Here is a 15,370-nt window from a genome sequence, read left to right on the forward strand (position 1 = left end):
TATCTGGGAAATGGAGGCTAATGTAGTGGACGATGAGTGTTTGGCCGACTTTTCACACTCAAATGAGCTTCATTTTATTGAAACACTAACAGGCATTAGCCAGAAAATGAAAGTTTTCCATTTCCTTGTAAAATCAGCCCTATCACAGGTTGGTCAGTAGAGCAGCTCCAAGACTTGGCTCTTGATGACATTATTGACAAAGTCTCATTTCTTGCTTGAGAGGAGCCTTCACTGAACTTTGCATGGCCATACGAACAACACTTGTAATTTATGTTTCAGGTTGAATTTCCCCTTTCGGAAGGAAGGGGGTCAGGCTTTTGTTGTTGTATATACTGTGTATATTGTGATGTTTTAATTTAGTCTTATATTGTTTTCCTGCACTAGCTGTATCTGTTTTAATGTCTATTAACCTCCTGTCGCTTCCTCTTGACCAGGCTGTCATTGTAAATGAAAACTGGTTCTCACTTGACTTATCTGGTTAAATAAAGAGGCAAAAAGGAACATGCAGGAACATTCTTGTGCAAATATGTACCGTTTTCCATCTTTCATCTGTGGTGCACGTTAGAGGGGAGCTCTGGTAATGTAGTAATGCACGTTCATATAGTTGTGGGACTTGTGAGGGATACATTAAACAAACATTGAACAGCAGAAACTGAGATATCCTAACTTCTAAGCTGTAGCATGGGCCAAGCTCCGAAACACTTGAATCCTACATTTCCCATGATTCAGATTGAGAGTACCTTTCATTAGACCTTCCTTGGCTGTTAAGTTCCCATGTCTGTCACCCTCTATGCCCACCATTTTGTAACAAAAGCTTTCTGTAATGTTGTATAAATATTTGAACCCCGAGCAAGATGTGTCACTTTAAGTGCATTTTGTCAGTAAAAAAAAGTTTATTTTCATTGTGTTCAAAAGTGCAGAAAGACAATAAAGCGGATTGATAAAGTTAGTAAATAAAGTTAATTAAGTCAGAAGTCATTAATAAGACAACACATTGTTTCACAATGAAGCGTCAGAATCTGGCAGTCTTCTGCAAAAATAATTAGAGCTAGCTGTAAATCAAATATGCAAATTAATAATTTCCTAAGTACAGGGAGTATGAAATTGCCATCTGGTGCCGTGATTCCTAAACTCACTTCATTCCTGATAATTTGGAGATATCCTGTGTGGCAGGTGGCCAAAGACTTTAGCTGGCATCCTGGCCTTCCTGCCCTGTGCTCCTGCCACCTATGGCTCTGCCCCCCATCCCTCTGGCGGTGCTTCTCGCCCCTCCGGCCAGAGGGAGAAGAAGGCGTGGCGGCGCTGCGACCGGGCCGGACGATGGGCTGAGGAGGACTACACCCAGTGCCCGTATGCCAGTGAACTGACCCGCGTGCTGCATGAGCTCACACAGGTATCAGCACACATGGTGGGCTTGTGCAATTATAGATTCTATTCCACTCTCTGTTTCCATTGTCAGTGAATCAGTTTTAATTTTGAGTGTTTATTACCATGATGACATATTTGCCCACCTACCGGCAAGATCTGATAACTTCATATTCCTAGAATACAGGAACAACACTGCTTCATCTGTAGCCTGAAGGTATTTGTAAATCTGTACATGTAAGCCTTGATGTACATAACGCAAACTGACTGACGATGAGCTGTTTCATTCAACATTACTCATGGGATTACTGTACTACATTAAACACATGCATGGCATGAAATAGCAGTCATTTATGTTGTCTACGCTGTTTCATCTTATGTCTCTGTTGAATTGTGTTGATGAACTGTGTGATCATCCATTCTGAGTGTGTTTTCCTTTTTTTTCCCAGATAACTATTAACACCACAAATGCTCAGCCTTTAGGCCAGCAGTTAGTGGCCTTCACCAGCAGGGCGGCACACTTCAATGACGTCATGGATGTCATCTTTGTCACGCACCTGGTGGAGAGACTGACGAGGCTAGTGGAGAAACGTAGAGACGTAAGAGTGAGCGCACAGAGACACACCACAGCCAGTTCACTTTGTAACATGTAATCTAAGCCTCAATTCCAGGCATGTCAGCATTTTAAAAAGGCTTTTTTTGCTACATGTTGGCGAATTGTCATTGTCAAAGTTATGCCGAAGGAGTTATTAGCAGTTCTTGTTTGTGTGTGAAAACTACCATTGATTACTTAAAGAAAAACTTAAAACTTAAACTTAAAAACTTAAAAACTTAAAAACGTGATGAAGTTCTGGAGTGATACAATCGTCTTTCTTTTATGATTCTTTGAAAGTGTAAGTCACACTGAATCTAAAAACATATGTCTGTCTATCGTGTGTGTTCAGATTTCCCTTCGTGCCTCACAGTGTGCAAACCTCTGCTTTGAAGGAACTACTTACAGTACCGTCATTCTTTGGCCATTGTTCTGTCTTTTTGACTCCAGCTCAGACTGCAATATTTTACTGCTGTATCAAATTTCTAACGTGCAATTCAAAGGCAATCATTGTACTGTTAGTTGTAACTCCTGTTCTGACAGCATTCACGCCTGTGCTCATTCTCAGCTTTCTGAAAGCAACGATTTGCCATTGGGCAAATGGGCTTTATCAGGAAAACTGTTGATTAGCTCATCTATAGGTGACAACACTTTCTTGAGAGCCTTTAGCAAACAGACATTTCAGTGTATGTCCGCGAGAGACAGTGGGGGCTGCCTAAAGAGAAACAGCAACATGCTGGTGTTCTGTTCAATCCTTTAATCGATTCCAGACAGCTTAACTTTTCACCTCATATGTTTTCCTCTGCCCATGGCGGCGTTGGACCTGAATGACAATTATAGTTATGAAGATGCATCGCTTTTTGGGCAAGCCGTTTTTTACCTTAAGTGAACCTCTCTTCCGTCTGTGGCCGGAGGCAATCGGGGGGTCTTACGTCACGCTGAAGGTCAGGCTGTGCGAAGGGAAGGGTGTTGAGCTTAGTCAGTGAAAAGAATCAATATTAGCTCTCACTTGTCCAATTACTCATCATAGGTCACTCGGGAGGAGATATTATTAGGAGATACTTAGAGTTTTATTATTCCTAGGACAATGCTGATGAGACCACCCTCATTCATCCAATGAAGAACAGTTAAATGAAGCAACAATGAAAAGTACAGTAAGTAAATAGCGAACTGCCATCCCAAGGAAGTGATTATGCCCCATTGGAGCTGCTAATCTAAATTAAATCTCCCTATAATGAATGAAGCCACCATTGCCTCCCTCATAATTCTGACTGGAGATTACAAATGTGCCTGTTGTTGGGGATATGATTGATGTGCATGATGAGTCTGCCTTCTCGTGTGTGTGTGTGTGTGTGTGTGTGTGTGTGTGTGTGTGGCCTTGTATGTACAGTGTAATTGTGTACATGCATCCATTCACATACATGTCTGCTTGTGTTTTTGCAGCTTGGGGACTACATATCAGACATAGCCAGTAACATGATGCTAGTGGAGGAGCACATCCTGTGGATGGCACAGAATGAGGCCAGAGCCTGCACTCGGATCGTCCAGTGTGTGGAGCGTATCGCTGACCTGGCGCTGACCGGAGACAATCAGGTCATTTCTAAGGTATGGCTGGACTTTACTGAAACAGTAACACCAACAGTCACAGCCACTCAGGGCAAAGGTTGATTATCTGACTAAATGTCCCATAGCTTTACCTTTTTTCCTCGCAGCCTTAGAATAATGAGAAGTTAATCTGGCTCCAGTAGAGAGAGAGAGAGAAAGATAAATTGCTTCCTTTTGTTTCTTGCTTCCGTCTCTTTTTTAACCTCTCTGCTGTCACTTGGGATAAAAGCATCTGCTAAATGACTAATATAAAAATCTCTGCCCTCCCTTCTTCCGCCACCCTCCAACCCTTCCCCGTCTCCCCCACTCGTAAATCTTGCCCCCCCCCCCCAGGTATCTGCTAACATAGCTCTGGAGGCCTTTCTGATCCGCCCGTCTAACTTCCTTGGTCTGTCCTGCACGGCACTTCAGCGGCCCCCCTCGTCTTCCATCTCGCCCATCCCTGACAGCCACTCCCACACTGACAAGGACGCGAGCAGAGAGCGTGATGCCGTGGGGGAATCGTTGCTCAACTTCAAATGCCACACTGTCAACAACAGCGGCTCACCAGCCAGTCAGCTCAGCAAGGTAAGGCGCAAGTTAGTAAATGATGTGAAACTTTCTAAAATATGCTATACCGCCCTTTTGCTCAGCTCTGTTGGCAAGAATCCACCGAATCCAGCCCCTGGTCAGGAAACTGCGTTCTTTGAGTGTTTCTCACTCCCAGAGGCTTTGTTTTTTTTTTAAAGGCCACACACTTTTGTATTTTTTGACACTGTGTTCAGATGCAGGAGTGAGAGAAGAAGAAGGGATGTTCGAACAGAGGAGAAATAAAATATGAGAAAGAGAGCACAGTTTGTACAACAGCTCATGGACACAATAAAATGAATTCTCCAACACCACACAGTGGAAGCAAGCGAGAAGGATTACCACCTGCCCTCAAGTCTGTTGTTGCCTATTTGTCCATGGCAAGATGACACCTTGTTTGGGTTTGTTGGCACGCCATAGATCAGCTGGTGACGGGTGGGGTTGTGGTGGGGGCAGGGCCTGCAAATACGATGGTAATTTGGGAGTCAGTGAATGAGGGCCACTCCCCTGTGATGAATAAGATGGCCTTGCGTGGCTGTCACTTTAAATCAGCTCCGGCCCCACCATGGCTCCAGTTGTGGCCGTCCCAAATGACAAATACCACGTCAGCCACGGACGAGGGGCACTCTGCCTCTAGCATACGGCAGGCAAAACGTTAAACTCCCGTGGCACTGAAGTGGCACAGTTCTCCAGCATTTGAACAGTTTGCGCCCTCCAGCTATTCAGTCCGCCGATGAATTCATCAGTGCATATGAGTGTACCTCTGTGCATGTTAGTGTGTATCAGCGGGAGACTGTATGGGTGTGTGTGCTTTCCATTTCCTTTCCATCATCAGCTTCTCTGGTGAGACGGTGTCAAGTCTCTGTGGTTTTGTCAGCAATTACAGCACTAAATTCTAGCTGCAGGCTGTGTGTAGAATGCGTGCATATATATATATATATATGTACATATGCATCTCTGGAAGCTGCGCTAAGTCAGCTGTATCACAGGGAGGACAATACTCGCAGCTCCAGAGGCCACTCCACTAATCTGTTCAAAATCACCTCTTGATGATTACCAGATGGACTTAGTCAAATTCGAAGGCAACTGTGTAGAAAATGTTATTCTGGTTACCACTGAGAACATGTCTCCATGCCTGCACTTCATAGTTTCATAGGTTTCTGTACACTCTTAAGCTGAATCCAGAAAAAAAACAATCTGTTTATTTCTCTGATTTCTAAAGCTGGTTTGTTGGGCACAACCCCAAATCTTGGCACTGTGAATCCTTGAGCAGCCTACTTGATCATTAAACTCCCAGTACGGTGGATTTGGCTTTTTTTAAAACTGTAAATATGAGAGGATGTGGTGACGCATGCTGCACTCCAAGACTTCTAATCATTGCCTAATCTCAAGGAAGAGTTTTTCTCTAAGAGCAGCCCAGTAAAGACTCATGTTTAAGAAAGAAAACTCCTATCTGGCTTCTCCATTATAGCAATTCTGTTTGTGCGTGCAGAGTTGTTTTTGGTGTTAATCGTGAAATATGCGGCTGAAATGAAAATGCTTGCTTGCACAAATATGTTGTTTTGCCATATTTTTGTGTTGAATACAGCAGTGCAGTGTAAAGAGCGATTACAACATTACACAGTTATGCAAATAATTGTAAGCAATTAAATCTTTGTTTACTTCTTACTTCTGACAAAGTGTGACTTGAGCTGTAAAGGTTGTGCTGTTTCTCTAGGTAGGTCTGAGTCAAGTCCCTTGCTGATATTTCTTCCCACTCTGCCCCTGTTTGCAATGACCAATGTACAAATCAATCAGGTTGTCACAGAGCTAAATAGCAAATATGTATTGTAAAAACAATGAGTGACAGATGGCAGTGACTAACCTTGTGTGAACCGTTATTAACTGTAGCATATATCAAGTCAAAGCATAAACTTGCTCCAGCTCAACCTGTTTCGTCTTCAGTTCGTCTTCAGTCACTCAGTGAATAGAAGAATTAATATCATTCCCACCATCTCATGCTTATTTCAGCATTTGCAGTATTGTTAGTGTAGGGCCCTTTTTTCTTGCAGCAAGACATAAAAAAATAAACCAGGACAGGTATGAAGAATGTTGGTTACAAATTATAAATAAATAGGTACAATAATCAATTCAGAAAGAGTTAGATTTGGAAAAAATCTCTATTCTAGGAAGCATGATAATGATAGAAGTTATGATTGATGGATTTGGTTGCCATCTTTGTTCGTTTAAACAAATGACATTGTGTGTATATTTATATATTTTTTTTACATTTTTCAACTTAGTTCACTCTTGTTGTATCCATCTCACTTAATTCACCTCCTTTAAGTTTGACTTTGCATGCATTGGTGCAGCCTGTAATTACTTTTCTCTCCAAGTGAAGTAAGACAAATGCCTGTGCCTTTGCAGTTCTTGCAGCAAGACAGCAATCTTGCTATATTAGAGCTTCTCCATCATGTTATCCCCCAAAAAATGAAGATGTGCTGTATAATTGCCTTTTCACATAATCACTCATATGTATCACCTGTATCACCAGGATAAAGCAAGGCTAATATGTATACATTACTGACTCAAGACTGTGATGGAGATTATTACTGTATCACTGGCTAGCTGGCATGGAGCAATCATAATAATACTAGGGCTGCAGAACATTAGAGGCTGAAGCCATACAGTATTACCATTAAGTTAATCTTGATTTAACAAGGCGCGTTGGCTAAGAACATCACATAAATGAAGTACCCACTTTACAGCAGTAGTCTGGGGGAGTGCTTGTACGTGGAGAGAGGGTCACACACATTCAATTTCAGTCAGACTCAAAAGGTGCTCCACTTGAATGTTGCTGGAGTATGACTAAGACAATATACATGTAAACATATTAAGCTAAGAGGACAGTACTTTAAAGATATTAATGCTAAGTCATCCTGCACAACAGTCCACAATGAAAAGAGATATCATTAGAATGAGTAACCACTGGCTATGCTGCTATTATTCTGCATGTTGGTATTTATTTCGGGAAGGATAGTTGGTTCTTTTGGTGGCACTCTTGCTTTTAGACTTGATGTATTTGGGTAATTTTCAGAAGAAAAAAAAAATCTCTCAAAAGGTCAGTTTTTGGGCATGAGATGAAAAAGTGTAATGCTGTTTCCACCTCATTTAGCGGGCAGAATGAACACAGCTCACCCTCCCTGGGGGATTCACACTCTCACACCTACAAGCAGCCCAGAATCCACAGCTCCTGCTCCGTTAGAACAGTTGTGGGGCGTGGAGCGGCGCCCTGCACGAGAGCACTTTAATGGTAATTGTTGAGGGACACAAAAGTGACTTCAGCAGCCTATAAAAGGGCTAATCTATTCGAGCTATCACCACCCTGCAACAATATCTTTCCATTTCTCCCCCTCTCCCTCTACCTTTTACAGGACATGTGGGAAAGACTTCGCCAATTACTGCTAATCTGGAAAAGCCTCATAGGCCGAATACTTTTACATTTTCTGGCAAGCAGTCTCACACTCAAACACACAGACAATCATACGAATTCATATCCATGAAATGTCTTGACAAATTATGAAATTGCATCATGAAATGTATATATAACAGTTTCTCTTTTTGTGGGGCTTTTATACTTTTATGTTTTCTTGACTATATAGTTTTTATTCACTATTGGATTTTATTGCATTTAAATATTTCAAAATGTGTAAAATATCTGGAAAAGGTACTGTTCGCAGTTATCTTTTAGAATTTCATGAAGCTAGTATGAAAAATGTATTAATGTAATGTCAGTGCCACATGCAAAATTGGCTTTTAGGCCACAAGCTTGATGGTATTCTTTGCTTTTGTTGCAGAATCACTGGAGATTAATTTCCCTATTGTACTCACAGTGTGTCTCTTCCACACAGGAAGGTTTTCAAAGTCTTAATCAGCTGGAGATTGAACTACAAAAAAAATCCAATATTTTGACAGATATTCTCACCACTGGGCCACTGACATGACCTGAAATTGGTCTAAAACTGTGTACTAGAGTTTATTGAAATAACCCTGTAAGAAACTCATTCAGTTCAGATTTCACATTTCCATTACATGAAATCTCCAATTGTCCAGAATTGGCTTTTTACAGCCATGTGTACTGAAACCATGTCAATCAGAAAAGACAAATTTAAAGAAGGGCTTAAATAGTCTTTCAGTTCATTTATATGACAGAAGTTAAAGGCATGTTTGTGGAGTCTTTAGACCCCATCGTGACGTTATCATTAACAGGGATAGCCACAGCATGAATTATGGAGGAATAATCCCCCCAATGGTGTTCCGACGTTGGTCGTGGTTAAAGAGTCAAGAATGGAGAGGTGGAAGGGTGGAGGAGGGTCGCAGCGCTCTGACACTGAAGCAGAAACTAAAAGAAGGGAGAGAAAGGAACAGATAACTGGCTCACAGATACCATGGCTAAATCTGATTGGTTGCACTGAAAAGTTAAGTTGAGTCAGCTGATTTAGTTTCAAGGATAAAAATCCAAAATAATGGAGTTAGCATCTTCCTGATTTAAATGTTGCTAAGCTTCAGATACAATGCAACTAACTCATCAATACACTTATTATTAAGCTGCTGCATTATTTTATATGAGTACATTAAGCAAATCAAGAGATTAGATAGTGTTGATATGGTGCAATCTACTGATATATAAAAATCTGTTTTATTTCTATGATCAAGCTTTACCACACTGCAGCTGAATGTAGTATTAGTATTCCCTGCTTTGTAAACAGCTTATGTGATAAATGATGGCCGGATTAATGTGACACGGAATGTGTTGTTTTATGGAATAATCTATATCTGATTTTAATTGTGTTTGTTAAAGGTTGATTCTTTCATTAACATTGTGTTTTTGACTAAAGAGTTGGACCCCTTTAATCAACCTTTAATGCCTTATTGAGTGCTTGCTACTGATGTTGAAATAGGGATTTCTGCCAGTCTCCTACAAACTGTGTGAAGTAAGTCAGGATTAAAAATGTTTCTTTCACTATCAGGAAATCCATCCTTGGTTGCTACCTATCTTCCATCTCGATAAGTTGATTGCATTGCTTTACAATAGTGTTGACACTAAAGCTGAAAGTGTCTCAACTCTGCATAGATATATGGGGATCTTATATTCGAATCCTCAGAGCATCAAGTGTTGCCATGACAATAAGTAGGCCACGTATCATTCAGCTGAGACAAATCTCATAATTCAGGGTCTCACAGCTTGCCGCCTAAGCCAGTGTTAAGGTGGAGGACAAGATGCATCTGGAAGGAAAGCTTATACACAAACTTTAAATGCATCCAATTAAAACTAAAACCAACATGTATATGAATGAAACAGAAGTGTAGAAGTAGCAGTAGAGAACAGGTGTGAAATGTCATCCGGGGTTGAAAGAAAATGATTTGAGCAGCCATTCTGAATTGAGAACGAAGGCCTGTTGTGTGAAAGTAGCCATCTATTCTCCCACCAGGAAGGCGATGTGAGATAAACACATTTGGTATATCAGAAGCACAGAAATAAATGCACACAATGCACACACACACACACACACACACACACACACTCCCCTATGACTCATCAGTCAGCCTGTCTAACACAGCTCAGTTTAACAGCACACTGTGAAGGCTGCAATAGACACATAGCACCTTCGCTTGTTATCAAGGAAAGGAGATACTACAAAGATACAAACAGGCAGACAAGAAGGAAGCACGATCTAATGATCGTGATTCTCTTCTAAACCATGCTCTTTTACATTTGGTAGTGAGTCTATTTTAAATCAGCAGTTCTATTTTTTATATTGTTTATCATGTCGTTAGCCCAAGTATATATAACAGATCAGTTAATTGTCAGGTTGTAATCGGTCAGACTCCAATCGAATTCATGCAGTAAGTCAGAATTTAAGTGCAGTGAAAGTTAGTTTGTACTGTATGAGCTTGTGCGAGGTTGACATACATGTCTTCATTGACTTCCAGTGTCTTAGCCAACAGCGGCCAGGTGCCTGAGTGCCATTAATAAGAACAGTGGCACACAAACTTTAAAAGAAGGGCTTTAATAGTGATTAATAGTCAAGCTCCTAAAAACCCGCAGACTTCATCATAAACTCGGCTTCTTTTTCTTGCTGTTCCCTCCATCCCTATGTAACTGGCTGACTGACTGTGCAAGTGATCTGCTCTCTGTCTCACTCTGGCAGAAGCTCAGCGCCGTTTAGAGCCATTTTGGGTCCAACTGGACTAAGACACACAGCATATGGCCCTGCTGTGCTAGCACCTTGCCAAAAAGTGCTGCAATAAAACACAGCCTTAAGACATCGGCACCTTACATAGAGCGCTCTGTTGCAAATGTATGTAGGATTTCTGGTGTTTTCACCGTTACATTTTTTTTTTTCTCTTCCTAGGTTTAACATAAACATTAATAATTAAATAGTAAATAATAAGGTCCCGTTGTACTTGTACTTATAGACATAATGTAAAAAGGGGGGCATTATTGTTCTAACTTTAATAGCTTTAATAGAATCCATAAATCACTCCCGAGCGTCCCAGTGGTCTATGGTAACGAGTCTGGGAGGGACTGTGTGTCATCTTCTTCTCTTTCCCCCAGTATTTCTGTCGCTCTCTGTCAAATAAACACCAAAATGCCACAAAAAAGGCTCCACTGGAGCAGCATAGATGTTACACCCTGAAAACACATTAAAATTTACTGAAGCAGCCTGGTGTCGGAGGAAGTGTTGTGGTCTGAAGGTGCAGGCCAAATGTAATCAGATTTATGTGACAGAAGAAGGGGAACCAGTAGCGGCTGTGTTCAGGAACTCTTAGGCAGAGGATTGGTTATTTAAAATCAAGAAGACAAGAACAACAGAGTCTCCAGCCACAATATAGCAGCTCTTTAAGAGAATGGTTTAAGTATATAATGCACATACATAGCAAACATTTCACCATCAAAATGTCTGAAAACCCGAGACATTTGTTATATATTTTGTACATTAACCCCAACTGTTTCCAGAGAAATCCATAATTTTATTCCGGTAACAGAGTGTTTCCTTGCTTGGCTCTAGTTGCTCTAACTTCCAGGTAAACATGGGATCTCTCGGCTACAGAGAGTGAGGAAGGAAGATGGCGAATGTGACCAAATATAATGTGAGTAAAGGTTTACTACATTACCTCATCCGTGAACAATGTCTATCTGAGTCACCTGAGATATATTTCCATTAGTAATCGTGGTTGTTTAACAATGAAGAATTGAAGAGTTTACTGCTGAATGTAACTGAACAAAATAAGTGTTCATGCTCAAATCATCCCTGTATATTAACCAAAGTATTCAAATGCTGACCTGATTTTACATTTAACTGGGTTTACTGAACTCGTGGGGCATTTACAATTCCATGCATGACATTTGCATGTTTTATAACCTCTTACACCAAACAAATGTGACAAGCATCTTTTTCTCAGATTCCCACTAGAATTTACGCACATCACTGTGTCTCATCTACATATGAATATTACAACACTGCAGGGATGTAGTACATATATGTAAATGAACACACGTGTCTATAGTCACTGAGTTACTTACTGTATGTATACAGTGTATTCATATCTAGCACTTACTGTTTCAAATCTAATTGGGAGGGATAAATCTGACATGGCGGAACCATTTGGTTACTGAAAATTTCCAAATAGATATCAAAAACTGTATGCCTTCTCTGCCTACCCTGCATCTCCACACTCAGTAGAAAGTCGGCTTTGACACTCTTGCTTCAAATATTACACATGATCTGCAAGAATTTGCAAACAAATTTTTGGCATAGATTTTGGGTTGTGCATGTTCAGGTGATTGACAGTTCTCACAGGGGGATTATGGTGCAATTGCTAGATTTTTATTACAGTATTCAAAATAGTTTCCCAAACATTTTAGCTTTAGACCCCTTAATACAAAGCTATGTTGTCTTGACCCCTTAGCGCAGGCTGCATATGTCAACAGGTTGCCACCAGTTATTAGAGGTCTGAAGAGGCGGGATACCATTAGTGTGAAATGGGAAGATTTATGCGGTACCTGTCTAAGGTACCTAACATTTTTATATATATCGACAAATTCTCTTCTCATCCAAATCAAAATCTTAAAATCTGCAATTGAAATCAGCTTTTGAAAAACTACAATTTTCACCATCTTTTCAGCATCTTTGCCGAGTACTGTGCGTCTGCCGGCTGACCTTTAGTTGGTATCACACTGTTTAATACCACAGCGTCACTTTGTTTGGAACAGATTCGGCACTAATTATCCCTAAATTACACAAACATATGGCATCTTATCCTATTTCCCAAGTCAGTGGGCATTATCCTTGAACTGAATTTCAGAGTGTATGGTTCATTGAGGATGACAGTTTGGGACAATATTTACCACTTTAGATCTCCCTCTTCCTTGTCATTGACAGGTAATTAGTGGAAGCCTTTAGGCTGAGCGGGTGGAGTATTCCCACCTCCCTCTCTCTTCAGATAGCCTCTCTCTGCTCCACAGAGCTCCACTGCTTTTTAATTACAACCACTCGGCTCTGCGTGGGTGTGTGTTTGTTTGTTTTTTTTTATTTTAGAGGGGGGCGGGACGTGTATGAGGATGTGTTTGTGCTTATTGGTGTGAGGGTGTGTTTGGATATGTGTGTGTGCGTCAGCTGCCCTGCAGGTTAAGACTCTATCTGGGGACACTGTTGCAGCAGAATAGAGCCGGGGGCTGCCGCACAGTAAACGAATCCTCTATGTCAGCACAGGCATCTAAGACAACCAAATATGACCCAGTTTGTCCCGATTCAGTAAACATGGCGCTTTATGAATGTGAATGCTTAATGCCTTGATAATTTGCGTCTAATTGGAATATGTTAGAGATACGTTGTGTACAGTTCTCTAATAAGCAATGGAGGATTTAAAGCACTTAACTCCTGCATGAACAGTGCAAGGACTCTTCATTAGCTCGTTGACCTGCATCCCTGTGTGGAGGGGCCACAGATTGAGGTAATCTTCTCTCCATATTTGACATGCAAACGACTGGAGGTTAATTGTATGGGTGTTGACCTGCAGTTAAGTGTCAAAGTCAAATGTCAATGGGCATTAACATTGGATGGGTGTTACGGTTTTATTAGTTCATGTTATGCCGCATATAGAATCGTGGGTGTGTTGTGCATGTGTGCTTTAGTAAGTGGGTGAGTGTACAAATCTGAAAGCATACACGCATGCTCATGCGTGTCTATTTGATATAAACATATTTATACATGCATGCTTGCATATACGTGTGTATGCAGAGATGTGAATCTTAAGCGTCTTTATCTCATATATGCATGTGGCTGCACATCCGCACAGCTGCATTACGCTCCACAGTGAGAAGGCATATAGAAATTTTACTCCGTCCCTGAGGAATCGCGTCTTTTTTCTCTCTTTGCAGCTCGGTGAAACAAACAGGCCTGTGATGCAGCAGTGAGAGGCCTTGAATGCTAAACACATCATAAGAGAGGAAGGCAGTAGAGAGAAGGAGGGGGAGGAGGAGGAGGAGGAGGAGGATGGGGGGCGGGAGACAAAAAAGAGAAGTGGAATTGAAAAAGAACGAGTGAGGATGCAATACAGCAAAAAGTGACAAATGAAGGACTGGACATAACCAGGAAACAGGGAGCAAGTAGTGAGATGGAGAGACTTATATAAGGGAATAAGGAATGGTGAGGAGAATGAGAAAGAAAAATAGTCCTATCAGTGGCTGAAGATCAGCAGGCCTTTGGGAGATCTGTCCATTTCCACTGAAGGAGAGACAGAGATTTATTTTCCTTTATAGAGGTGCAGAGGAGTTGATCCTTTACTTCCTGTGTAGACTCTTTGCTGGACAAGGTGTCCCCACCTGAATCATTCGTCCCATTCCATATTTTATCAAATCTACCTCGGGAGCACCCAGGTCACCCACTGCTTCACTTTCCTTTCTGCCCCACCCAATTTCTCCACCTTATTTCGTCAAAGGTTTTGTTGAATCATGCAGGATACTCTTCTGTGGTCTTTAGTCTTTAGTGCAGTGCTTACCAATTCCCCCTCGTTGGCTGCGTTGTCCATTGCAGTCTTTTACTGCTGCACCACACTGAAGCAATGAATGGTAGCATTTGCTCATCACTGACCGTCCTTTTTTTCATTTCATTTAGCCAAGATCTCATTATCTCTGTGGTGTTGTGCGCTCTTATCAGGCGAGCTGTATACCATACCGTCAGCCAGCTACGTCCTGACAGCTACTGTAGAAACGACAACTCCTGCCTGCCCACCGCTTTAGGCAAAATAATCCTGTGAAAAATAGGTCATTTTCAATTATATATTGTATCTGCATCTTAATAGTGTCTTCTGTAATCATGTCAAAGAGAGTATGGTAAAGAGTTTCCCTCCCCGTAGCCACACTATAAACCTGCATCACTCATAACAGCATCACCTCGAATGAACAGAGAAGTTTCATAGTGTAGTGTGAAATGGAAAAATTCTGCTTTGAAAATAGCTTTTAAAACGTTTTTGAACTGACGGAGGAGCAATATTTCAGGTTCTGATTTCACAAATCAAGGCAGGTAGTAGGAAAACTTTGGATGTCATTTCAGCTTTCATTTCAATGCTACAGCATATTTACACAGGCTGGTGCAGACCACAGAGTCGACTCTATTCAAAGTCAGAATATTTTCAGGGTTCTGTTACGTGACAGACAAAGAGCCAAAAGGCCAAACATATACTGAATATTTTACTTTTACAGTTGTTGTTTTTTATTCTTCAGGTTTAGGATCATTTTGTCTTAAAAGACCTCACAAAAGTCAAGAATAATTCAAATGAAAATGTTGGATATTGGTCTGTTTTTATTAAAGCTAATAAACAACTTTTTTAGCCAGATGGGAAGTTATTGTGTATTTTTTTCAAATTTTATACTGACCTTTGTGACCATAGAAAGATGGAAGTTGGTGTTATGTTCAAGAATATTGTCTGGTTGGTAGGATTCCACATAACTGCAACGCCCCCGGTTCGACTCAGGCCAGAGACCTTCTCTTTCTGCCTCGATCTCTCATCACATAAAGGCAAAATGCCAAAAAAAGAGACTCCTTCTGTTCATAAACTTTTAACTAAACTTAGGGTTAAATGATGTATAATAGCAGTAAATACAGTAAAAAGGGGCAGAACTAGATGGGTGGCATTGAGTGGCAGCTGTCACCCCAGAAAAAGACGCCCCAGCTGCCACCCCATGGTAATCTAATA

General features: G+C 41.1%; 1 protein-coding gene across 1 annotated transcript in view; it reads left to right on the top strand.

Annotated features, from left to right (window-relative positions):
* The window catches only part of LOC127379377 (adhesion G protein-coupled receptor A1), a 149,768-nt gene that overhangs the window by 47,774 nt on the left and 86,624 nt on the right, over positions 1-15,370 (top strand). The window contains exons 9-12 of the mRNA XM_051428883.1: positions 1,174-1,393; positions 1,815-1,964; positions 3,401-3,562; positions 3,896-4,129. Of these exons, the coding sequence (XP_051284843.1) occupies positions 1,174-1,393; positions 1,815-1,964; positions 3,401-3,562; positions 3,896-4,129 (766 nt within the window). The remainder of the gene's footprint in view (positions 1-1,173; positions 1,394-1,814; positions 1,965-3,400; positions 3,563-3,895; positions 4,130-15,370) is intronic.

Source organism: Dicentrarchus labrax, unplaced genomic scaffold (assembly GCF_905237075.1).
Source record: "Dicentrarchus labrax unplaced genomic scaffold, dlabrax2021, whole genome shotgun sequence".
Lineage (NCBI taxonomy): Eukaryota > Metazoa > Chordata > Actinopteri > Moronidae > Dicentrarchus > Dicentrarchus labrax.